The sequence below is a fragment of the Dromiciops gliroides genome, chromosome 3 (genome assembly GCF_019393635.1).
Source record: "Dromiciops gliroides isolate mDroGli1 chromosome 3, mDroGli1.pri, whole genome shotgun sequence".
In the NCBI taxonomy this organism is placed as follows: Eukaryota; Metazoa; Chordata; class Mammalia; order Microbiotheria; family Microbiotheriidae; genus Dromiciops; species Dromiciops gliroides.
Genome location: NC_057863.1, coordinates 274,561,161 through 274,584,911, shown reverse-complemented (window position 1 = coordinate 274,584,911; position 23,751 = coordinate 274,561,161). Strand labels below are relative to the sequence as shown.

General features: G+C 36.5%; 1 protein-coding gene across 1 annotated transcript in view; it reads right to left on the bottom strand.

Moving 5' to 3' along the window:
* The window catches only part of EFHC2 (EF-hand domain containing 2), a 231,934-nt gene that overhangs the window by 85,198 nt on the left and 122,985 nt on the right, over nt 1-23,751 (bottom strand). Inside the window, exons 7-9 of the mRNA XM_043996895.1 lie at nt 23,711-23,751; nt 9,363-9,528; nt 3,574-3,716 (exon numbers count right to left, since the gene is read on the bottom strand). The exon at nt 23,711-23,751 is cut by the window's right edge and continues 98 nt beyond it. Coding sequence (XP_043852830.1) covers nt 3,574-3,716; nt 9,363-9,528; nt 23,711-23,751 — 350 coding nt within the window. The remainder of the gene's footprint in view (nt 1-3,573; nt 3,717-9,362; nt 9,529-23,710) is intronic.

Here is a 23,751-nt window from a genome sequence, read left to right as displayed (position 1 = left end):
TTGATTTGAATTGAATACAGTTTAAACTTCCACCCAAAGCATCATGACAGATGGAAGATGTAGAAAGGTAAATTCCATTTAAAATTACCAAAGAACTCATACAAGAACTATATAAATAAAACTAAAAATATTTATAGAAATAAAAACAGACCTAAGTAATGGGGAAAATATATTAATTACTCATGCATAATAAAGTCAAAATTCATTTATTCAATGTCATCATAATCAAATTATCAAGGGATAACTTTTTAGAACAAAAAAAAATAATAACAAAATTAATCTAGAAGGGAAAAAAGTCAAGAATTTCAAAAGAAATAATGGAAACAAATAGGGTCTACCAGTGCCAGACCTCAAGCCCTACTACAAATCAGCTTTTCTTAAGACAATCTGGTACTGATTAAGAAACAGAGAAATCAATCAGTGGAACAAATTAGGTAAACAATATGGAGAATCACAAGTATCTAACGGTATTCAATAAATACAGCTAGTAGAATTAGGACTCCCTATTTAACAAAAACTCTTGGGAATACTAAATAGCAAAATGGAAGAAATTAGACCAACACCTCATAACCTATACAAAGATAAGCTTTAAATGGACATGTGACCAAGGTATAAAAAGTCACATAATAAACAAAATAGAAAAACAAGAAATAAAGATCTATGGACAAGAGGAAAATTCCTCACCAAAGGAGGAATCGGGAGAATTATAGAAGATAAAATGAACAATGCTGATTACATAAAATTTTTAAAATTTTGCACAAACAAATCTTATAAATCTAAGGTTAAAAGGGAAATAATTTGGTGGGTAAAATGTTTATTGTAAGTTTCTCTGATAAAATTTCATTCCAAAGATGGATAAGGAATTTATTCTATTGGGTTTTTTAAAACAAGAACTATTTTGCAATTGATAAATGCTATAAGAATAGGAATAGACAGTTCTCAAAGGAAAAAAACAGGCTACCTAGAGCCATACTCCTCCTCCCCCCTCTCAAATGCTCCAAATCAATAATAACTAGAAAAATGCCAATTAAAACAATTCTCAGGTGTCATTTCATATCCTATGGAGTGGCAAAGATGACAAAAAATGGAAAATGATAAATGTTTCAGGAGCTGTGGGAAAAGAGACACATTAATGTATTCTTGATAAACCTGTGGATATGTATAACCATTCTGGAAAGCAATATGGAATTACATTCAAAAAGATAACTCAACCGTGTGTGGCTTGAGCTGGCTATACATACCATTGGTAGGCCTTTATCCAAAAAAAAAAATCCAAAAAGAAAAAAGTCCTTAATGTGCAAAAATATCTATAAAAGCTCTTTTTAGGGTAGCAAAAAGATACAGAAAGAATTCTATGAAAAGATGCAGAGTGAAGTTAACAGGGTCAGAATAACAATAACAACAACACTGTAGAAACAACCAGTTTTGAAAGCCGATAAGAAATATGATCAATACAATGAGTGTTCATGTATCGACATGCTCCTGTGTTCCTTGTTACTTGCTTCTGTGTTCAGCTGTCTTAGCAGCTGAAAGGTCCAAGAGTAGACAAGGCATGGAGAATGACTTTTTTATTTATAAACATTATGCTTATTACCAGTGGTTAGCAAGCAGAGGTAGTGTAGAATGGTAGATAAAGGGAAATATAGACTCAGGAAGAACTGGGTTCAAGTTCTATTTCTGATCTAAACAATTGGAAAAACATATTAATTGCTCATGGGTAGGACAAGTCAAATGACAACAAATGACAACACTACCTAAATTAATTTATTTATTACCAAGAAAAAATTCACTTAATTGGTCAGTGCCCTGGGTAAATCTCTAGAAATAATAGGTTAAAAGGAGCTGACAATCAATGGAGGGAGTTTGCATGTTGGGAGAGCTATGCAAAGGTCCAGATCCTGTCTACCCTCTCCCAAATATAAATTCATTTTTGTGACTGATGGTCTCACGATTAGCAATTTGTTGTTGGTAGTGGTGAATTACACTAATTTGCCTAAATATTTTGTCTTGGTACATTCTGCCTTGACTGAGGAAACCAACATGTCTACGTTAGGGAAAAAGTTGCAGTGGCTAGGATGCCACTGGTTAGACTCCATTCACTCTGACTCAAAACGGTAGAAACATCTGCCTTTCTAAGTCAAGAAAGATGAAGAACCCTGCCCCTACCTTCTTCAAATAGCAAGCATTTATTAAAGACTTACTAGATGCCAAGCACTAGAAACAAAGAAAAATGGACAATAGTTCTTATCCTCAAGGAGCTTACAATTTAATGGAGGAGACAATGTATATATAAATGGTGTAAGGGCTAAAATTCTAGCTATACTGTCTAAAATAATGAGTGGTTGCCAATAAATTATAAGCTTTAGCAAGAGTTAGGCTTTTAAGCATTTATTAAAGAGAATAAGAATTTGGTGAAGAGAAAGAGAAAGGCCTAGATTCATCTATCTATTGAAGGGAGAGCTCATTTCTAGCTGCCTTCTCCATCAGAGTCCTCAGGAAAGAGAGTGAGCCAGCGCGCCAGCCTCCCCCTTCTTCCTCCCACAAGCAAAGGTCACTTCCTAATGCCAAAGAAAAGACGCATGGTCCTGCCCTCAGAGGCCCTCTCCTCATGTTGGAGCTTTCCTACAGTAAGTCTCCAGCAGGTGGCGTCATTCCAATCGTTACAGTGGGTATATAAAACATCTATCCAGACAAGGTCCTAGCAACCCAGAGAACTTAAAAAGACTTCCTGGAGAACATGGCGTTTGAGCTGTCTTGAAGAAAGCCAGGGATAGTCTGATGGTCAGAGGGGAGGAAGCATAGTCTTGTAGTCTTGGGGAAAAGGCAGGAGATGGAGCACGATGAGTGTGAGGAGCAGCAAGCGCTGCTGTACGGGAAGAACTCTACAGAGTGTAAACAAGGGAGTGATGTGTAAGAAGGCCTGGAAAGATAAGAAGGCACTACTTGTGAAGAACTTTAGGTACCAAAGAGGGGAGTTAATACTTGATGAGAGAGGTAATCTATCCAGGAAGAGAAATAAGTTAGAAGCTAAGGTGTTCACCTAAACACAGAATTTCTCAAAATGTCTCAGAAGGTGAGGAAAAATATTTGCAAAGCATGCTAGAAAGAAAGAAATGCTAAGAAGAAAAAAAAAAAAAGAAATGCCAAGATCCCATGCTGACATCTAGAGGATGCAAACCGGGCATAGGGATCATCTTATTATGTTTTAGAATGATGCATTATCAAATGTGACAAAAGGACACATAGAGGTCAGAGCATTAGATCTAATGTTAGATACTTTGGTTTCAAGGCCCAGCCCTGCTAACTTCTGCTCTTATCTGGGTGGAACCATTATGAACCTGTTTTTTTTCTTTTTCTTTCTTTTGGAGGCAATTGGGGTTAAGTGACTTGCCCAGGGTCACACAGCTAGTAAGTATCTGAGGCCATATTTGAATTCAGGTCCTCCTGACTCCACTATCCACTGTGCCATCTAGCTGACCTTCTGTTTTTTCATCCATAAAATGCATAAAGGCTGTATCTAGATAATTTTTCAGGTCCCTTCTGCTTCTAAGTCTATGACCCTGAGTCTCTTACCTGAGTTTCTCATTCGAGGCTCATACACTGACAGGGTATCATCACTTAGATGATATGAAATAATGAATCTCCGATCCTTGTCGATACAATCTTCTGTGTCAAGTTTTGCAAGAAACCGAAGCACATGACTCACAAGGCCAAAGCTAAATAGGAAGGGGAAAAGAGGGAAAAATGAAGGTTTACAACATTTTGATTTTTTTTTCTTCTCTCAAATGTACTTAAGATCTTTACATTATAGGACAAGTAATTTTATCTGAACATGCTAAAAGATAATCTTGTTATTATAAACTGCAAAATAAATTCTCCAAAGTAAACGAGAAGATAATAAAATGGGAAGGTTCTTATTAAGGTTTTTTATTGTCCAGTAGACTTTTCACCCTCTAATATATAATAATACCTGTTGTTGTTGCGTACCTGAGACTCTGGGTACCAATAAAATGTTGTTGTTCAGTCATTTCAGTTGTATCTGACTCTTCATGACCCCATTTGGGGTTTTCTTGGCAAAGATGCTGGAGTGGTTTGCCATTTTCTTCTCCAGCATTTTACAGATAAGGAAGCTGAGGCAAACAGGGTTAAGTGACTTGTGACTTGCCCAGGGTCACACAGCCAGTAAAAGTATTTGATGCCAGATCTGAACCCTAGGCCTGGCACTCTATTCACTGTGGCACTTAGCAGCCTGCCAATAAAATAATGTCACCTAAATCAGAGAGATGGTATGGACTAGTGGAGAGAGTGGTAGGCTTAGAGTGAAGAAGACCTGGACTCAAATTTTCTCTTCTTATAGTTACTAGCTGTGTCATTCTGGGTCAATCTTTGATCTCTTAACCTTTCTCAACCTCAAGCAACACTTAAGACTTACATATTAAGTCATAAACTAGTGTTTGAGGTTTTCATACCAGGCATTCCGTATGATGAAAAATTATAGATCTTTTGCAATACTATGGCAAGTGACAAACTAGGAATCTAGAGCTAGAAAGGACCTTAAAGGTTATCTAATCTAACACCCTCATTTTACAGAAAAGGAAACTGAGGCATTGTACTTGACTAAAGTGACAAAGGTAGGATTTTGAAGTCAAATTGACCCCAATTTCAGATTTTTTTTCATTCAAACATGACCTAGATTTGTGTATTTATGGTACATTAGTCAGCCCTGCAGATGCATATTTCTCCTACTCTAGCCAGCCTATAATCTCATCACAGATTCATAACCAACAGCTTATTTATATGTGCATCCATACCCAGCTCCCTAATAAGGCCATGTCGAAGAAAAAAAATGTCTTGGTCTGTACTTTGAGGCCATCACCTCTCAGTTGGTGGGTATCATGTTTTGTCCTAAGTCCTCTGGAACTGTGGTTGGTCATTCTGTAGATTAGAATTTTTAAGTTTTCCGAAGTTGTTTTTCTTTACAATATTGTTGTTATAATATAAATTGTTCTCCTGATTCAGCTCACTTCACTTTTCTATCAGTTCATGCAGGTCTTCCAGATATTTCTAAAAGCACCCTATTCATCATTTCTCAAAGAACAATAGTATTCTGTCACATTCATATATCATAACTTGCTCAGCCATTCCCCAGTTTCCAGTTCCCTGCTAAACTTTCGTTATTATTAAACCCACAATGGACATTCTGCTCTAGTAGTCCATTCTCTTATCTCCTTTTTTGCAGGGCAATGAGGGTTAAGTGACTTGCCCAGGGTCACACAGCTAGTGTCAAGTGTCTGAGGCTGGATTTGAACTCAGGTCCTCCTGAATCCAGGGCCAGTGCTTTATCAACTGAGCCACCTAGCTTCCCCAAGTCCATTCTCTTATAAGGAAGAAATCAGTCATATTGTGTCTGGAATTACCTCTGATACTAGTTTTGCCATCTGTGAAACACTAATCACATATATAGATATAACCCATATAATTTATACCACTAATTTATAAATTATGGTACTTACTTTTATTAAGCCTTCTAAGTGACTAGCTAAATTCAGTTTCAAATGTGTATTTCTAGTCCTATTCTCTAATCTTAGACCTCTGTAATATGAAAGAATATGTTAGGGATTTCACATTCTTCAATCTAAATCTATGACAGTAGATTTCATCAGTCAGGTTATAGAAATTAACAAGATTAAATCTTTAGGAAAATTAGTGCAATTCAAGAGTAAATATATAGTTAATCTTACTTAACCACTACTTTTAATCATGTTACTTTTCCAGTCATTTGGAAGAGACTTTGAAGAACATCTAGTTTAGTCTCCACATTTTACAAAGGAGGAAACTGAGGCCCAGAGAGGGGAGTGGACTTCCCCAAAGTCATAACAAGTATAATGTATTCCAGATCCTGCATTTGAATCACTGTCCCCTGGTCTCCAAATGCACTCCTTGTTTTGCTACAAATCATTCAATGACTATCTCCTACTGCAGTATTCATCTGCTCTCCACCGAGCTCTAATGGCCCTCCATAACTTGGCTAATTCCTCCCTATCCAAATTTTTCTTCTACTGCTCATCAACAGAGCGCCCCTCCAACCCCCACTTTAGTGAAGCCAAATGGCTTACTCTCCTTGGCCATGCTCATTCATGCCTCTGTGATTGTTCTTATTGCTTCCATCTGCAACATCCTCATCATTCTCCTCTTTTGCCTATCCTTCAAGGTCCAGATCGAGTCTTACCCATTCTGTCAAGCCTGACAAGACTGTACCAGCCTTCGTTGCATTTCCTAATTCCTCCAGTACTCAGATGCTACCATATAGCACTCTCAGCTAGGGCAGCTAGGTGGTTCAGTGGATAGTGCCAGACCTGGAGTCAGAAAGGACTCCTCTTCCTGAGTTCAAATCTGGCCTCAGAAACTTACTATCCATGTGACCTTAGGCAAGTCACTTAAGCCTCTTTACCTCAGTTTCCTTATCTGTAAAATGAGCTGAAGAATGAAATGACTAAACTACTCCTGTATCTCTGCCAAGAAAACTCCAAAATGGGGTCACGAGGAATCAGACATGACTGAAAATGACTGAACAAAAAACTTGTTTATTGATACTCTCCTATTGTTTGCTATTCTGTCACATGCATTAGTTTTATCTCAATTCCTGTTCCTTAGCACCTGGAACCATATCTAAAGTATAACTGGGGGCAGCTAGGTGGAGCAGTGGATAAAGTACCAGTCCTGGATTCAGGAGGACCTGAGTTCAAGTCCAGCCTCAGACACTTGACAATTACTAGCTGTGTGACCTTGGGCAAGTCACTTAACCCTCATTGCCCTACCAAAAAAAAAATTATAACTATCCTTCTGTTAAGGTTTAGACTAACTGCCTTGTGAAGGGGCCCAAGTTGCTAAAGATTTTGAAGACTGTATTACTTGCCATCTTGAGAAGCTTTCTAGGGATCAGTACTAAAGTACGGAGTTTTCATCAAGAGCAGAAGTTTTTACAAGTTCTCCAGAAGGAACACAGAGAAAAGAGGGTGACAGGGCTTCCCCCTAGCCACAGAGAGCAATGGTCATGGTGGCACAGAGAGGCAGTTCTCCTCCTCAAACCTTTGCCTCTGGGGAGAGTGAAGAGGCAAAAGCTAATGGAGCAAGGTATAAGAGTTTTAAAAAATAACTCCAAACATCTGAAGAACTCAATTGGAATTCTGAGGGGGGGAAAAGGATACTTTGTGGGAAATGTGAAGGAACTGGAGATCTTTCCTTATTCCTTTCCCCTGATACCTGTGCCAAGTTGCTTCATCTTTATAAATCTCAGTTTCCTCATCAGTAAACTGATTGGGTTGAACTAGTTGATCTCCAAGGTCTGAACTTCCAGCTTAAAGATTCTATGACCACCCTCTGCAATATGTCTCCTTCTGATAGCCAAAAAGCCAAAGAATAGCTAACATTTTTTTTTGTTTTTTTTTTCTTTTTTTTCGGTAAGGCAATTGGGGTTAAGTGACTTGCCCAGGGTCACACAGCTAGTAAGTGTCAAGTGTCTGAGGCCGGATTTGAACTCAGGTATTCCTGACTCCAGGGCCGGTGCTTTATCCACTGCACCACCTAGCTGCCCCCAACAGCTAACATTTTACTGTCATTCATACTCCAATTCATGGTTAAGCAACATGTGATGTATGTCATATTACCTTCTATCCAAAAATATATATTATTAATAGTTTGATTCATCCATTAACCATCTTATTTTCTTGTGTGGTATCTTCTGTTTCTTGGGGGGATTTTACTATTTTAAAACCTTGATTTATTCTAGCTTATGCATAGTACTCTTTGCTGAATTGTACTTGTTACTATGGAACAAGGTCATAGGTTTGGTGGAGTTTAATGGAGGCACATCCTGGACACAGTGACCAGTAAACAAAATGAAGATTAGAAATTTCTGTACCTGTAGTACCAACCCAGGTGATAGAATAACATTAATCTACGAGTCATATGTCACCGGGAATGTGATTTTCATGACTACTTGTAAATTAGAAACAGAAGTGTATTATTTATAATCAGAACTCTTTAAGTGAGTTTTGTGTAGTGTAGACAAAATGGGAAAAGAATTCCTCAAACTAAAAAATAAAATTGATTCCCCTGAGATCCAAAATGAATTTATTCACCAAGGGGAATTATTTTTTCTAACATTCATGTCAAAACAGAGACAATTTATTCCCCAATCTATTTCAGGTGACTATCCCTAAAAACAATAATCACCTAATATATCAAAAGTATAATTCTCATTACAAAACAACAGAACTTTTCTACTGGAGTCACTATAAAACCAATAAGTATAGAGTAGGATTTATCATAAAATATCTTGGTCTCTTGTAAAAAAGATTAAAATGCAAAAGGACTTCATTTCAAGACTAGAGAGCTTGTATAATTGTTTACCTTCATATCTAGAAAATTTGTATCAATTTACAACAATTAACAAAAAGTCTACCAATCACTATGCACACATCTTTTTTGCTTTATTTATCTCAAAATATTGGAAAGCAGCATCCATGGATTGTGTCAACTTTAGCTAACTGAATCCAAATTAGTGCATACAATGGTGTACAGAGCACCAACTCTACAACTTATTGGTCTTAGAGAGAGTTGCTTGATATAAGAGGTTTTGATTTGTCTAAGATTATTACTCAATCAATATCTGTTCAAAAAAGGACTTGAACTCAGGTCTGATTCCAATAGCCATGGTATAGACTTTTCATTCTCCCAATCTTTTTCTCCATTTCATCTTCCCTTCTTTTTACAGCTCTCCCATCCCATTATTTCCCACATGTAGGACACTATAATTTTCAGCCTGAGTACTTATGCCTCACCAGTCTATGATTATATACTTCTTTCTCCAATGCCTCCTCTCCCTGTGGAAGAATAAACCAGAAAGGCAATGGAAAACATTCAGTATATGTGACTTTAGGGGCTGATTTTTCCATGCATTTTGGAAATAAGTTTTTACCATATAGACTAGCTTTAAAAAGTGATATTTCAGCAGTATAAACAATTTCTTGATCAATGAACTCAGCCAAAAACTTTCTGGTACTGAATAGCACTTCTAAATCAATCAAGCTTCCCTATAACATTTTTCTAGGGTGTTGCTATATTATGAGTTATATATGAGGAAATGTAATCTAAGTTTGAGAGAACATTAACTTAGTTTATAGGGCTTTAGGCAATACATATTAAAAATCAGGACCCATGCAAGAACAAGTTATATTAACATTTCACTGGCCTCTAAATTGGGTGAAGAGAATATTCGTCTTTAGCATATAGTGCATATCCTAAATCCCAAAGAGGAAATTTAGAAATGATTTGGAAGGAAAAAAGACATTTTCAGATACCTGTCTTTTTCCATAAATTTCTTGAAATCTTTCTGGGGTGGTTTGGGCATAAGTCCTAAGCAGGAACAGAGAGAATCCTCTTCAGAGCCATATCCATGGTAGGGTGGAAATGTCTTTTCTACTTTGGGAGGAGGTGGATTCTTGTATGGAATTGGGTTAAAGTCCTCTATAACAAAACATAGGAAAACAAAACATCATTGTTCTCATTCCTCTGCTTTGGCCATTTTGAAAGATCTGTTGTGGCGTTAGGATGAACATGAAGATCTGTATGGACTATTTTAAACTATTTTAAAATATAGCAAAGCCCTGGGAGAATATGTTTCAATCATGTTTGTGAAAACCACAAAATTCACAAAGTGAATATTCAAATAGGGGAGAAAAAAGTCTAAACAGCAAAATTAAAATAAATATTTATCCTTTGTCATCACATGCTGCTATTTAGATAAGATCCCCTTTATCGGGTTGTTTTTCCTCTAATTTACTGAGAAGATATGCAGTTATGCTAAAAAATGTGGAAAACCTATCACCCATATCCACAGTTTTAACCTGTAATTTTACCCTTCTTCTGCCTTCAACCAGAACTACTATATAGATTCAAAATCATTCACTAAAAGAATTCCATTCAAAAAGAGAATGGCCTTAGCTTGTTTTCAACCTTTCTTCTTCCATCTCTTTTTTCATATATTGCCTGAACCTCCTGAAAAGCCACATCAACCGATCAATTAAACATAAATGGTTTACCAAGAACCAGGCACAGTGCCAAGCCCTGGGGATAAAAAGGGGTGGAGGTGGAAAGGAAAAACGGCCCCTGCCCTCAAGGAGCTTACAAAGGGAAAGAAATATCAGATAACGAGGTAAACTTAGAAAGGAAAAGCACTAGCAGCTGGGGCCCTGAGCAGAATTTTAAAGGAAGCCAAAGATTCTTAGAGTCAGGGGCGAAGAAGGAAAGTTTTCTAGGTTGGAGGACATCCAGTACAAAAAAAAGTGGACAAAGGAGGAGCCAATGTATGAGAAACCGCATGTTAGCTGGCATGGCTGAATTGTAGGGTGGGTAGAAAGTAGGTAAGGTGTAAAAAGCCTGGAAAGGTAGGAACAGATCGTATGTAAAGATGCCAGAGATATATCTGATAATAAAATAGGGATCCACTAATTTTTTGGGAGGGTGGAAGGGCTTGGACATGGGCTTGAACTTTAGAAAAATCACTTTGGCAACTGTGTGTATAATGGGTTGCAGTAGGAAGATATGAGGCAGGAGACTGATTAGACTATTGCAGTTGTACAGAGTGAGAGGGGATGAAGGCCTGAACTGGGGTGGTGGCTATATGAGTGGAGAGAAGAGATCATATATGAGAGATGTTGTGGACATAGAAAAAAATAAGATTTGCCAATTGATTGGATAAGTCAGGAAAGTGAGAGTAAAGTCTCAAGGTTACTAACACCAAGAATGTAGTCTGGGCAGTGTGTGTATGTGTCTGTGTGAAAATTATAGCATATATTTTGTATTTATAACATGATTATATATAATCAAATATATTATTAGAGTTGTTATTAAATATATTATTAGATAAGACAGTAATAGGGAAAGTTTGGGGGATGTCTCAATGTCTTAATTTACCATTTCATTTCACTCCCTTAATTAAAAGACCTCTTTCTTCGAGTCAACTGCCACACCAGGTTACCCCCTTAAAATTACTTTAAAAATAAAACGACTTTAAAATTGCACTGCAATTGTACTAAGACGTAATGGATTTTTTTTCAGTTTGAAAAAAGTCAGCTGCTTGCTCTCTCAAAAGAAATGAGTTTGTGTTGAGTGGTATATAATGCTGTTTTCATTTATTTGTTCTTAGTCTGTGGCAGAGGGAAGAAATGAGAGGGAAAAAGAGGAGAGTGAATTGGTAATAATTTTTTTTTTATGGCCAGACAACTTTTAGGCAATTATCTGCACAGTATGTCTAAAAAGTAAATGCTTATTTAAGTAAATAGAAGGTACTAATACTGGGCATGTTCACATAGCACTTTATGGTTTACAAATGCTTTTCTCACCTGGAGGGTCTTACGTGAGCTGATGATGAGTGAGATGAGCAGAACCAGAAGAACATTGTACACAGTATCATCAACATTGAGTGTTGACCTACTGTGATGGACTATATTCTTCTCACCAATGCAATGGTACAGAAGAGTTCCAGGGAACTCATGATAGAAGAGGATCTCCAAATCCAAGAAAAAAAAAGAAAGAAAGAACTGTGGAGTATAGATGCTGATTGAACCATATTATTTCTTTTGTTTTGGGTGCTGTTGGTTTTTTTTTCTTTCTATTTTGAGGTCTTGCATCACTGCTCTGATTCTTTCTCTTGTAACAGGATTAATGCAGAAATAGGATTAATGATATTATGTGTATATATATGTGTGTGTGTGTATATATATATATATGTATGTATATGTATAGAGATATATAGATATAACCTATATCAGATTACCTGCTGTCTAGGGGAGGGGGGAGGGAGGGGTGGGAGGAAGAAAAATCTGAAATTGTAAAGCATGTATAAACAAAAGTTGAGAACTATCTTTACATGTAATGGAAAAAATAAAATACCTCATACATTAAAAAAAACCCCAAAAAACAAAAAACAAACAAAAAAAACAAATGCTTTTTTCACAATCATCATAGGAGACAGAAAGTGCAAATATGAGTCCTCATTTTATGATGAGAAACTATGGCTTACAAATGGCCACAGTTAAAGCACCATAAAGTGGTAAAGACGTGGTGGTAGGGCCGACCTATTGTGTTTTCTCCTCATTGTTGTGCCTACCACAGAATGGTGGCTGGCATCCTATTCTTCCAACACACTGCTCATTCTAAGCTTTTCCTCAATTTTGATATTTTATAATTCTTTCCAACGATAATTAATGAGAGGAAATTCATTCATGTCAATTTTTCCTCTTTCACTGTCAAAGTTCTGACAAAGAATAGTAAAGTTTGGACACCTACTTCTATAAAGTGGATACTTCAGGGTTTTTGTTCGTTTGCTTGTTTGTTTTACCCAAGAGAATCTTTTTAATCAGCAGTTTTTTAAATAGATCACAAGTCTAAAAGCTGGAGGGGGTTTATAACTTCAGTACAGTTTTTTTTCCAACTTCTATTTGGATCATACTAGTGTCCTGTGTTTGAAATCTCCCTAAGCATAATCCCTAGAAGAGCCTTGTTCCCATTCTTCCACTAACAGAAACTGTTCATAGAAGACTCGGTGGCAAGAAGAAGACATTCTCAGGAAATAACTATCTAGTATCTCTCCCAGACTCAGCCCTATGGGACCACAAGCAGAGACAATGAACTCATGCCTAGCATACTGTAAAAGCAACTCTTAAGTCTCATATGCACATTATACCTTTTTGTGAGGAAGGTTGGAAAGGTGTAAAGAGGAAGGCTTTGTATCTGTCATTAACTGCCTATTAACAGGATCAGGTTGCTCCAAGTAAAAACAATGGAGCAGTCATTTTCCCTTTTATACAGTCATGCATTAAACTTTTACTATTCATGTCAAAACTTTGACAATGAAAGAAAAAAGTTTGCTCAAGTGAATTTTCAGTATTTGAGGGAAAGCACTATGAAATATTAAGGCTTAGGGGAAATGGGGATAGGGGATGGGGGGAGAGATTCTTTGTTCAGAATTGCATCAAGGTAAATGTTGTAGTTTTCCCTGATGCTATTGCATGTTGGGCTAGCAGGAAAGTTAAAAAATGTTCTGCTTACATAATTACAGGATACCTTTGATAATCTATGGGGGGCAGCTAGATGGTGCAGTGGATAAAGCACCCGCCCTGGATTCAGGAGTACCTGAGTTCAAATCCGGCCTCAGACCCTTCACACTTACTAGATGTGTGACGCTGGGCAAGTCACTTAACCCCAACTGCCTCACAAAAAATAATAATAATAATAATCACTATGGCAAGAATTACCATTAATTCTCATTCTCTCTCTCTCTCTCTCTCTCTCTCTCTCTCTCTCTCTCTCTCTCTCTCTCTCTTTCTCACACACACACACACACACACACACACAGAATATTGTTTTGAGCCATTGTTTCTAGGAGACCACCTTTCGAGTGGGGGATGGAGAAATGGCTGGAAATTCATCATGGTTTGTAGGAAATGAGTTACAAAAACCAGTCCCCGATGATAACAGAAGGTATACTCTCCAACACAATACACACCATTCCAAACTCTGGGAAGGCTATAGGCTGAAGTGCAACCTAATCAAACATACATTTTATAACTCCAAAAGAATAATGAGTTTTGTAACAGGTTATTTTCTCAACTACAGTTTCTTTGTAGCAGCATTTATGCAACCAAAAGAACATTGTTTAGTACTTTCTTGCACGCCAACAGTGCCACCTAGTGCCCCCACAGTGAGGAAGGGGTTTCATTTTACTGCTCTCATTTTCCAATATCATATTTATATTCTAACATTTCTGGCCCAAAGAGTGCAGTCTTAACCTGCATTTCTCTAAGAAGCCCTAATGAATTCACAAAGCTGCTGGAGTTCATACGAACAACCAAATCCCATTGCCATAAAGTTCAAATTTCCAAGCTTTGGCACCTTAACCCTTCCAAGTACAATTTCAGCAGCATCTACGATTTCCTACTTGAACAAAATTCTACTAGATCCTGGAGCTCTAAGTGCTTTAATAACTCCAATATTTCATCCATATCTGTGGAGATTTTGATAAGAATTTTTAAAAGTTACACATTTGCTAAATCTTTTTCCAACACTAATTTCAAACTAGATACAGGCCTAATATCCTTCCCCAGTGATCCATGGCTGTCCAGTCCCAGCAGGGATAGCTAGTAGGAGATGCTTTCAAAATTCAACAAACATGGAACCATGATAAAAAGCACCTTTTTCTTTTTTTAATTTTTAAAATATTTATTATTTATTTTAAACATTATTTTCTTTTTAAATTGAGATCCAAATTCTTTTCCTCCCTCCCATCCTCCCCCACTCATTGAGAAAGCAACCACAATGATATCAATTACACATATGAAATCATGCAAATATATTTCCATATTAATCATATTGCCCAAAAAAAGCAAAAAAAAATTATTGAGAAAATTATACTTCAGTTTGCACTCAAAGTTCATCAGTTCTCTCTTTGGAGGGGGACAGTCCTTTTTCATCCTGTGTCCCTTGGGAATGTCTTGAATTATTGTATTGATCAAAGTAGCCAAGTCCTTCACAGCTGATCATCATTACATAATTGCCATTATTATGCACAATGATCTCCCAGTTCTTCTCACTTTAATTTGAATCAGTTCATATACATCTTGCCAAGTTTTTTTTTTTTTTCTGAAACAACCCCCCTCATCATTTCTTCTAGCACAATGGTGCTCCATCACAATCATATACCACAACTTTTTCATCCATTCCACTATTGATAAGTATCCCCTCAATTTCTAATTCTTTGCCCACACACACACACACACACACACACACACACAAAAGAGCTGCTATAAAAATATTTTGACACATAGATTCTTCCCCTTTTTCATTGATCTCTGGGACCCTCTCCTACTAGTGGTATTGTTGGGTCAAAAGATATGCAGTTTTATAGCCCTTTGGGCATAGTTCCAAATTATTCTCCACAATGGATGGAGCAATTCATAACTCTACCAACAATTTATTAGTGTACTTATTTTCCCTCATTCCCTCTAGCATTTGTCATTTCTGATAAGTGTGAAGTGGTAACTCAGAGTTGTTTTAATTTGTATTTTTCTAATCAACAGTGATTCAGAGCATTTTTTCATACGACTATAGGTACTGTTAATTTCTTCTTTTGAAAACTGCCTGTTCATATCCTTTGATCATTTACCTTTGGGGGAATGGCTCTAATTCTTATAAATTTTACTCAGTTATCTATGTTTGAGAAATGAGGCCTTTATCAGAGAAACTTGCTGTAAAAAATTTTTCATATCACTTCATTGTCTATGTTACCCTTTATCAAAATGTAGCTTCCCTGATTATCTTTTTTCATTAGGTCTATTTTGGCTTTTGTTTTGTCTGAGATCATGACTGCCACCTTGTCTTTTTTATTTTCACTGAAGTATAATAGATTCTTCTCTGGCCCTTTATTTTAATTCTAAGTCTTTTTGTTTCAAGTATGTCTCTTGTAAACAACATATTGTTGGATTCTGGTTTCTAATCCATTCTGCTATGCACCTCCATTTTATGGGTGAGTTTATCTCACTCACATTCACAATTATGATTACTGTGTATTTTCCTCCATTGTATTTTGTTCTGTTTATCCTTTTCTTTTTTTTCCTATCCCTTCTCAAAAGTCTGTTTTGCTTCTGATCAGTGCTTCCTTAACCTGCCCTCCCTTTTATCATCCTTCTTCCCTTCTCCATCTTTTATCCTCTTCCTCTCTTTTCCCTCATTGGGTAAGATAGATTTATATACACAACTAGTTAGGCTTGTGTTCAATCAGCATTTTTCTTTGGGGGACTTTAGTTGTAGCTATTTTCACACTGTTGTCATCTTCTAAGTTTATATCTTGGTCTTCCCTGCCACGGTAGTAGCTTTTTTATGGTCAAGTTCTTTTTGGTTGATGTTGCTTGCTCATTTTTCCAGGCTATTGACTTCGAACTTTATGTTAAAGGTGGGCTTTGCTCACCTGGGGTTGGGAAGACACTGTGCCAAGCTTCAGGCTTTTATGCTGCTGTTTTCAGAACTAGTTCTGTAGGTTTGAAAGTTTTTGATGCTTCCAAGGTAGCATGATCCAGGGAGAAGGGTGGTCACTGGTCTCTTAGTCTGTGCTCTGGTCTTTACCAAGGAACGGCCCCTGCTCCCCTTGGATGCAAGCACTAGTGCTCCCCTTGGCCCTGGAACTGTGACCAGGACTCTTGCTCCCTTGTGACCAACTGCAAGTGCTCCTCTCCACTTTGTAACTGGGACTTAGAACTGTGTATGGGTAATAAAGTTGTTAATCAGTGCCAGCTACACCTAGCACCAGCAAAATGTCCCCTGTAATCTCTTTCTGACCAGTTGTTTGGCCCCCTTACTGTATCTGAGCTAAGAGCTCCCAAATCTGCGGCTGCTTCTGCCACTGTCATGGACACCTCTAAGATCTACCACTTATTTGTACTTGCAGCCCACACTGGTATCACAGATCTCTCCTTCGACTGCCTACATTGTCTTAGGCTATAAAAATATCTCACTCTGACCTTCTGTTGACTCTACCACTCGAAAATGTGATTTGAGGAATTATTTTAAAGTTGTTTGAAGGGAAATATTGGGAGAGTTCAGATGGGTTGCTGCCGGTACGCCACCATCTTGGTTCCATATGATCAAATGCTTTTTAATCTTCCTTTGAACTATACAATGTTAGAATTTTGGAGCTGAAAGGGATCCTAGGGATTACCCGATGTAAATCTCCCATTTTGCAGATGAATAAACTTGTTCCCAGAGAGGTTAGATAACTTGTTCAAATTCATGGCACTGTTGAAACTAGAATTCAAAGCTTTCTTTTTAGGGATCTTTATGCCATACATTGACGCAATTATATAATAATCAATTTTATGCTTGACTATTTGATGGATCTTTGACTTCTTGAGTGTGAATACCTGCTTTGTTATTATAGTGTGGTCCCCTCTTTAAACCTTTATATTCTCTGTGATTCTTTTCCATTTTTTTCATTAATCCCTCACAAAGAATGCACCCAACATACTAGAGGCCTTCCTCTGATTATTTGAAAAATTTCCAAATACTCAATGTACCACTTGGACTAGTTATCTGTTGTCCCTCCTCTGTGCTCCATAACCAGCCTATATTTATTTCTGATCATACATATCTTTTATGCCATTTCTCTTGTATAAATTATTAATTTGGTCAAAGTAAAAGTTCCATTCTTATAAAATCTTTAGATTTCTCAAAATACTGTTTCTAAATACATAGAATTCAAGAGCATTGAAATAATGGTGTATTTTTCCAATCCAAAATCATGGACCCCCTGAAATCTAACCACAGATTTCAGGTTAGGAACCCCTGATCTATTCTAACACAAACTGGAGCATAATCTTATCCTACATTTCTTGTTTCTAGCATGAGGAGCTCAGAGATTACTATAATTATTTCCATGTGTGCCATACAACTTTATTTAATTGTCCTATTCAAGCTTTTATGAAAGCAACGTGAATGATTTTCTTAGTAGTTTAGCTCATTTGAATATATGAGTTGAGTAAGAAAGTCACATTAATCAGGTCAGTCAGTCAATAAACACTTATTAAATGCCCACTATGTGCTAGGCACTGTGTTAAGCTCTGAGAATTGAGGCACTAACTCCAAAAAAGCAGAAAATCATGGATAGACCTTTTCTTTTTGTTTTGTTTTGTTTTGTTTTTAATTTTAAAAGCTTTTATTTTTTCCCAATTACATGAAAATTTTTTTAAAATTTTGAGTTCCAAATTCTCTATCTCCCTCCATTCCCCTCATTGACAAGGTAAGCAATTTTATATACATATGTAGTCATGCAAAACTTATTTCCATATTAGTCCTTTTATGGAAAAAAAAACACAGATAAGAAAAATAAAGTTAAAAAAGTATGCTTTGATCTGCATTCAGACTCCATCATTTCTCTCTCTGGAGGTATATTGCATTTTTCCATCATAAGTCATACAGAATTGTCTTATATCATTGTACTGCAGAAAATAGCAAAGTCATTCATAGTGGATCATTGTACAATATTGTTATTACTGTGTACAATGTTCTCCTGGTTCTATTCAATTCACTTTGCATCAGTTCATGTAAGCCTTTCCAGGTTTTTCTGAAATCACCCTGTTTGTCATTTCTTATAGCTGTGACAAGTAAAACTAAATGTGTGGAAGCCTATTTTTTGTCCCAAGTGTAGGGAAAGCTAGCTAGGGTTAATTTATAAATTAGAAGCTTTAGCACCAGTCTTTGGGCATTAAGCATTTATTAAAGAGTAAAGAGAGAACATGTGGAGTTCAGAAAGATAGGAAAGCCTATCTACCCTAGTGGAGAGAGAGGAGTTCAGCCTGGCCTCCTTCTTCTCCCAAGTCTTCTGCCACCACCAGCTTGTTCCAGCAATGAACTGAGAGAGAGAGAGGAAGCAGCACTTCTTGCATCCCCCCGAAGAGGCCGTCCTTACATACTGTTTTAAGCTGATTGGCTGGCGTCACCAAAATCCATTGGTTCACTGGACTTGAGGGTGGTCCTGTGTTGATATCATAGTCCACAGCTTCTGAGAACACTCCCTCTTAGGAGTCAGGGAGGTGTGGTTTTAATCAAGTCAACTTTAAGTGAATTAATCAGCAGAGTCAGTCAGTCTCACTTAATTCAATCAACCCAAATCAATCTCCTCTGGTTGGGGCCTTTGGGCATTGGTAAACACCTATTATTTATTACATAGTACATCACAATGACATACCACAACTTGTTCAGTCATTCAAGAAGAGACCATTTAAACCAAGATCCCTGTTGCTTTGATTGCAAAGAACTATTTACTATACTTCCTGAACCATTTCATAGGGACCATTTAACAAGAAAGATAGACAGAGCCCTTCCTTTCTTCTCCTGACTCCACATGCTGAAAGCCACTGGCAATCCTCCATCTACACCCAGAGCAGGAAAAGGAAGAAGAACTGAAAGAAAATGTCCTAGAGTAGAACATGAGACTGAGTATAGATAAAAAGGAAGATTTCTTAAGAATAGAATCTGTTAAACACTAGACTAGGATGCTAGGTTGGAGAAAGGGGCAGTGCCTCATGCAATTTCCTTCTCTGGGGAATCTTTAAAAATGCAATAGATTCTCAGCTGTTTGATTAGTTGTATCTATTCCATAACCTCTGAAAACTCCCTTTTAGCCCTGTATTTCTATGTTACAGAGTTCCCTTATCCCTATTCCCAGTCTTCCCTTGAATTCCTTTTTCCTTCTCTTAGTTTTTCTGGCTTTTCTCAACACTACCACCTAAAAGATTGGTGGGGGGATGTTTTGAGATAACATAAAACTAACATTCCCTAATAGGGGCTTAATAAATGTCAGTGAATAAATGAATGATTGAACAAATAAACAAATGAATAAATAAATGGATGTTTTTCCTACTAGCATTCTGAAATTTTGCCCCTTGTATCAGTGTTGGGAAAGGACTGAATGAATGGGGCTGGCGGCCTGCATTTGTGTTGGCTTCTGCCTCTAATGATTGACAGGAAGTGCTATTTCCTGTGGTGCTAGATAGGAGTGATGAAAGAGAATCGGGATTTCATTGAGATAAGGAGCATGAGGTAGTAGAGGCAGCAGGAAGATTATCTGCAGACTCTTTTATTATACTGGTTTGGACCTGAAGGGAATTGGAGAGAGGTAATAAAATTTGTCAGGCCCAAGTAGATCAAGACCAAATGGGTAACTCTACCAAGAATTACTCAGAAAAGAAGAATGTCAGAAAAAAAATATTGGATAGTAATCAATGATTTTATTCATTTAACCACACCATAAACTAAGTAAATGCAATGATTCATAGGGGAAAAGTAACTCACCTCTGCCTATTATATGTAATATTTTCAATTATTAGTTAGACCTAGTATCTTGTTAATACTCAAAAAAGTTAAATAACAGAAACTATTAAGTGTGATATTTTAATATTATTTGAAAAGTGAGGTAGTCAATGTAACTATAAAAAACTTCTAAAAATTTTTCTTGTTTATATTCATGACCTTTGGGCTACATTGTTTTTGTGACAAAAATAATGTATATACATAGAAAAAGAAACTGCTACCAAGAAATTACAAACTCTAATGTTCATATTTAAATGGATCACAATGGCTTTGAATTTGATACCTTAATCTAATAAACAGGCAGATATAGATATAATTTTATATAGAATAATACTTTATATGTAATATGTAATTTTAAAGGCAACAGTCATTACATTTTTAAAATTCCTAATAAAGCTTCTAAATTATAAAAATGGACAATTTAAACAAAATTTAATAATTTAACAGGAAGATTCAATGTGGCTCTTTCAAGTTATAGCTCCTTGTCAAGTACCTATTTTGGAAGGATGAATGATCATTATTTTTAGGAACACATCTATACAAAGAAAGAGTTGAATCAGTTTCTTTAGTCTGTCCTGAGGGGCAATAAAAAGGTTTTGCCCCATAAATGAAGTTATGAAGAATCAAATTCTACTTAGCATATCCAGGGTATATGAAGGTAGATGTAGTACCTTATATAATAACAATGAGTAGCTGGTTTTCCTTTGAATTTAGCTAATGAAGTGAATGTATGGTTAAAGGGTAGTATCTGAGAATAGGATTTAGATTTCTGGACCACAGTTTTAAATACAGGAATGATGATCCCTTAGACAGAGATAGAGTGTACCAAATAAGGGCTCGGACACTTGAGAATCTGAATTAGAAGGCTTTATACTGAAAACAGAGGGAGAGGTAGGGAAAAAACTGCCCTCATATATCTGCTGTAATGGATACCATGGTAGAGTATCAGTAGAGAAGACCAGTAATTCACAAGGTCCAAGAACAGAGCTAATAATTAAAACCGTGGCTTTGGTTCTCTATGTGCAACTGCATAGAATATAGGTTAAAACAGCCTAGCTTTGAACACTATTTCCTACCCTATCATCCAAGATAAGCTTTCCTTTGTTTTCCATGACACTGCTCTTTCTTAGTTTTGCTCCTCTCTGACTGACCCTTCTTAGTCTCTTTTATTAAAGCATCATTCTTTTTCTAAACATTCCCATCAAATAGGGCATTCCCTATGCTAGAATCGTAGATATTCTTTTTGTTCCCTGTAGTCTTTTCCTTGGTTATATAATCAGGTCCCTTCAGTTCAAATTATCATGTCTAATCTGATGACTCATATAAAGAGAGGGAAAGATTAAGGATATATATGTGCATATATATAATAATTACATACATGCATATGTGTATATGTCATCTCTCTCCTGAACCAAGTCATGCATTATTTTTTGACTTTCTCTACCTAGATATCTTATCTCAAATTCAATGTATCCAAAATGGAACTCAAACCCATTTCCTTCCTCCAAACTTTCCAATTTCTAGTGATGACACCACACATTATAATTCTAGTCATTCCATTTTTCAACCTCGAAGTCATCCATTATTTTTCTCTCTCCCTCAATCCCCATATTTCTCATATCTGTTCCCTTTTCTGCATTCACATGCTCTCTCCTCTGGTTCAAATCCTCATTATCTCTGGCATAGACTACTGCAAAAACCTACTATTTCATGTCTTCTCTAACTATAACTACCTCCACGTTAATTGTCAAATGGATATTATTAAAACATAGATCTAAACATGTTAAAAAGATCTTTAATGGTTGTACTAGAATAAGTTCAAAATCTCAGCTTAGCTTTTAGAGACCTCCACATTCTAGTTCCCACCTGCCTCTCCAGGAATACATATTATCCCCCTCCATTATTTCCATTCCAGTCAAACTGGCTATTCAGTTATTTTCTGAATCGCTATTTCTGCAAAAAGCTGAACAACTGATAAATTCTTGACCTGTCTTAATGATAACTGATTTCTTCAGATTGTGGGAGCAAAAAAATAATATTTTTTACAAGTAAGAAGCGATTACTGAAGTAATATGATCAAAAAGCCATTTCCTCCTAAAATTTATGACAGAGAAGAAAAGGGAAGCCAGTCAGCTCTGATACCCTAAATTTGGGGAAATTGGATGTGAAAAACTTTAGATAAAGGATAATAGGATCACAGGGTCTAAAATTGTACCAGAGAAATCAACATAAGAGAATTAGAATGTTCTCAGTAAAGATACTGTAAGAGTATGTTTACCCAAATAAGGTGGGCAAATGTTTCTGGAAGGAAGGAAGGAAGGAAGGAAGGAAGGAAGGAAGGAAGGAAGGAAGGAAGGAAGGAAGGAAGGAAGGAAGGAAGGAAGGAAGGAAGGAAGGAAGGAAGGAAGGAAGGAAGGAAGGAAGGAAGGAAGGAAGGAAGGAAGGAAGGAAGGAAGGAAGGAAGGAGGGGGAACAAGAGGAGAAGGAAGAGAAATCCTGACTTCAATCCTTGACAAAACTCTAAAATTTATTATTAAAAGGATAATTCATGAGCATTTAGAGAGGATAATTATGATCACTAAGAGGTAGTTTAACTTTCACAAAAATGGCTTCATTTCTTTTTTGACAATGCTGGTAAATCAAAGGGAATGGCATAAGGGCAGAGCACAAGTTATTTGGAATAAGCAATAATTTTGATATGGTTTCATTTTCTTATGGCAATTTTTATTCATGTGTACTACTGAATTAAAACATCTAACTTTAACTAGGTAAAACTGAATTAATAATTTAAAATAATAGCCAGCATTTATATAACACCTGATATATGCCAGCCACTGAGCTAAGCACTTCACAAATATTATCTCACTTGGTCCTCAGAAATCTAGGAAGTAGATGTTTATTAATACCTCCATTAAACAGATGAAGGAACTAGGGCAGATAGAGGTTATGTGACTTGTGCAAGGACATATAACTAGTAAGTGTACAAGGATGGATCTGAACTCAGTTCTTCCTGATTCCAGGCCCACCGAGCTGATTGACTGATTGATCTGATCCTCTCCCACCCAAAAAAAAAAAAAGATGAAAGGCATATATATGCATCTTTTCTCTTTTCAAGGTAGCCACAAAGTTTAGGTCTTAATGAGACCCATGAGATGTTTACTTCCTTGCAGAGAAATTTTTATTTAAAGACGTGAATGAAAGCAAACTGAAGCCAGAGGGAAGAAGTGCTTTGCTTACGGTTTTACAGGTGGCAAATGGAAGAACCAGGACAGGAATCAAGGTTTTCTATTGAATGTGGCATCTGGGTTAAGCAAATTAATCAAGGAGTTGACATACATCTCCATGTCACCTTGTTCTTTACACATAAGGCCTAAGTCTCAACATTTTTCCATTGCCCAGTCTGAAAAATGTATGATTCCACTTTACTACATCTTAACTTGGCAATAGCAAAAGGTATCATTAAACATTTTTTTTAAATTGTGCACCTTTAAGACAAGTTTGAGATTTTTTTTTAAAATGGAAACTTAGAAGAGGACATGTTTGCAGTCACTAATACAAAAAGAAGAAAGTAAACTACATATTAAATCCCAATCATCACATTCACAATGAGATGCAAGACAGTCGGTGAAGAGAACTGTACTTAGCTTTCTGTTTCAATTATCTCAACACAATACCTCAGCTTGCATATTCAGAATTTTAAGCTCACAAAGGAAAATCTTTTCTAGAAAAAGGATTTTTCAAATAAAATTTAACATTGGAAATAATACATCATATATTTGTCACTTACCAACTCCATACTTAGTCTTATAATATTGCTTCGTAAATTCA